This window comes from Zingiber officinale, chromosome 11B (assembly GCF_018446385.1).
Source record: "Zingiber officinale cultivar Zhangliang chromosome 11B, Zo_v1.1, whole genome shotgun sequence".
Taxonomy (NCBI): domain Eukaryota; kingdom Viridiplantae; phylum Streptophyta; class Magnoliopsida; order Zingiberales; family Zingiberaceae; genus Zingiber; species Zingiber officinale.
The window spans coordinates 74014019-74017329 of record NC_056007.1 but is presented as its reverse complement, the minus strand read 5'-3'; the positions used below and the strand labels follow the sequence as shown (position 1 = coordinate 74017329).

The window sequence follows — 3311 nt, the reverse complement described above, 5'->3', positions numbered from 1 at the left end:
TTTAATAAATGAAATATTTAATTGATGACATAATACGAGGATAAAAACAGAAATATTTTATATGACTATATGACTATACCATAATTTGATTTTTAATTATTCTAATATTTTACTGATACAAAAAACCGTTAAAAATTTAAGTGGGGGCGTATTAATATTAATATTAAAATAAAAATCTTACCATACATTACTCAACCCACACGCATCCCACTCCCACCCAGCCACCCTCCCTTCCGGGTTCCCTCCCACCTACCGGCTACCGTCGCCTTTCCATTTTACACAGCTCTTTCTTCGACCAACCCCCTTCCCTTTCCTTCCCTTTCAACCTTCTATAAATTTCCTTCGATCTTTACTCCTCCCAAGCTCCATCCAGATCTGATCTCTCCGCTGCTGTGCCATGGATCTTCTCCTGCTGGAGAAGGCCCTTTTGGGCCTCTTCGCCGCCGTCACGCTCGCCATCGTCGTCTCCAAGATCCGCGGCAAGCACTTCAAGCTTCCTCCCGGTCCCCTCCCCGTGCCTGTTTTCGGAAACTGGCTCCAGGTGGGCGACGACCTCAACCACCGAAACCTCACCGATCTCGCCAAGCGTTTCGGCCACATCCTCCTCCTCCGCATGGGCGTCCGAAACTTGGTGGTCGTCTCCTCGCCGGAGCTCGCGCGCGAGGTCCTCCACGCGCAGGGGGTCGAGTTCGGCTCCCGCACCCGTAACGTCGTTTTTGACATCTTCACTGGCAAGGGCCAGGACATGGTCTTCACCGTCTACGGCGACCACTGGCGCAAGATGCGGCGGATCATGACCGTGCCCTTCTTTACCAACAAGGTGGTGCAGCAGAACCGGCAGGGGTGGGAGGAGGAGGCGCGCCAGGTGGTGGAGGATGTGAAGAAGGACGCCAAGGCCGCCACCGACGGAGTCGTGCTCCGCCGCCGCCTGCAGCTCATGATGTACAACAACATGTATCGGATCATGTTCAACTACCGTTTCCAAAGCATGGATGACCCCCTCTTCAACAAGCTCAAGGCGGCCAACGGCGAGCGCAGCCGCCTCGCCCAGAGCTTCGATTACAATTATGGTGATTTCATCCCCATCCTGAGACCCTTACTCAGGGGCTATCTCAAGAAGTGCCAGGATCTCAAGGACAGCCGTCTCAGTCTCTTCGATGACCACTTTGTAGCCCAGAAAAAGTAAGTATAATCTACTTGTTCTTGTTGCCAAGTTATTTTGAGATTATATGTTCTGGAAAGCATTCGGTCAATGTACACGCTAATTTGTTTACGATTTGAATCGAGCAGGAAGATGATGGAGGAAATGGGATCTAAGATGGAGCTCAACTGCGCCATTGATCACATCCTGGATGCGGAGAGGAGAGGGGAGATAAACTACGACAATGTTCTCTACATAGTCGAGAACATCAATGTTGCAGGTTCTTGTCAATCTCCACTGTTCTTCAAATATTTATATCCACATTCTATACTAAAAATTGAAATTGTACTAGTGACTAAATTTACCATCGCAATTATAATCTGCTACAGAAATTGGAGAATTCCTCTGCAATTTTAGGGCACGCCCATCGTAGTACAAAAGAAAGGGATGACTTCGTGTTAATTATCTTGCATAATACAAGTTGGTGTTGTCTCAGCTGGAAAAAAGTAGCTAATCAATCATTTGAGTTATTGAATCATGTGGTAGCCTGGTAGGTAGCTAGACAACTATTTGACAATTTCCCAGTGCTTCCAGTAAATTTTCAATGGATGCATTCTGAAGTAAGTCTAGATTCTTAGCATGAGTAATATACAAGAAATGAACAATTGACAAATGAACAAAAAGGCAGAAGAACTGGAAGGGTCAAGTGTTATATCAATCATGGTGAATCAATATGGAGTCCAGTATAGTCTCACTCTCACGTGAATGTCATCGTCATGAAAAAGAACCGAGCATCTTCTGTTTATACGAATTCCCTCTTGAAATTGTTAATTGATTGTTCATTTTGATTGATTGAGTACCATGTGCGTGCAGCCATCGAGACTACGTTGTGGTCGATCGAGTGGGGGGTGGCGGAGTTGGTGAACCATCCGGAGATTCAGCGGAAGCTTCGGGCGGAGCTCGACACGGTGCTGGGACCGGGGGTGCCGATCACGGAGCCGGACATCCAGAGGCTTCCGTACTTGCAGGCGGTGATCAAGGAGACCCTCCGGTTGCGCATGGCCATTCCCCTCCTCGTCCCCCACATGAACCTCAACGACGCCAAGCTCGGCGGGTACGACATCCCGGCCGAGAGCAAGATCCTGGTCAACGCCTGGTGGCTCGCCAACAACCCCGCCCACTGGAAGAAGCCCGAGGAGTTCCGCCCGGAGCGCTTCCTGGAGGAGGAGGCCAAGGTGGAGGCCAACGGCAACGACTTCCGCTACCTGCCCTTCGGTGTCGGCCGCCGTAGCTGCCCGGGCATCATTCTTGCGCTGCCCATCCTCGGCATCACCCTCGGCCGTCTCGTCCAGAACTTCGAGCTGCTGCCGCCGCCGGGGACCAAGCAGGTCGACACGGCCGAGAAGGGCGGCCAGTTCAGCCTCCACATCCTCAAACACTCCACCGTCGTCTGCAAACCCAGGGCGTGAGATCTCATTCTCATCTCAAATTGATTGATTGTGCGCATTCATAGCTTCTGATATTCAGCAATCGTGCTCTTCTTGGTGGGGTTTGCTATTCTATTCTATTACGATTTCATAAAGAGCTCGTCCATGGTTTGTTAGTCTTTGATGGTAAACTTAGAGCTTCTTGGAACTTAATTTTGTGAAGACTGAGAGCGTTAAACAAATAAAAGCTACAATTAATAGTTAAGTGTGAAAAGCAACGCTACACCTTCAAAATGTTTGGGCAAAATGTTTGGTTTGAGCTGTAAGAAAAAATGAGGTGTGTGGCTCTGGCTTGTCGGACAGCAACCAGTCGCCCAACTGGAGTAGGTACGTGGAAGTTAGATTGGGACGGGTGAGCTAGACGTGAAGATGAACTTTGATCTTCCCATTCTTTTTTGGTTTGCTCGAATTGACCATCTTTATGAGACCTTACAGTTCTATACCGCACCCAATTAAATCAAAGCTCGATCACTTTCTTACTATGCACACTGTCCTTTCACTTATTTGCACAAACTTTACTTGGTTCTACATCATATTTGAGTGTTCTGAGGCATTTTTTAAGAGCTTGGTCTCAACCAACGATTCCTCTTCACATTAGCTGTCTCAACCAACGATTCCTCTTCTCACATGTAACTTATTATATGTTTCTATGAGTGCAGTGTTAAAGCACTTAGAAATATAAT

At 48.0% G+C, this 3311-nt stretch overlaps 1 protein-coding gene across 1 annotated transcript; it reads left to right on the top strand.

Annotated features, from left to right (window-relative positions):
* The first annotated feature begins 237 nt into the window (after positions 1 to 237).
* On the top strand, positions 238 to 2723 carry LOC122034341 (trans-cinnamate 4-monooxygenase-like). The gene is made up of 3 exons (XM_042593549.1): positions 238 to 1182; positions 1291 to 1421; positions 2015 to 2723. The coding sequence occupies exons 1-3, from the start codon at positions 398 to 400 to the stop codon at positions 2608 to 2610; spliced, it is 1512 nt and encodes a 503-aa protein (XP_042449483.1). The 5' UTR covers positions 238 to 397; the 3' UTR covers positions 2611 to 2723.
* The last annotated feature ends 588 nt before the right edge of the window (positions 2724 to 3311 follow it).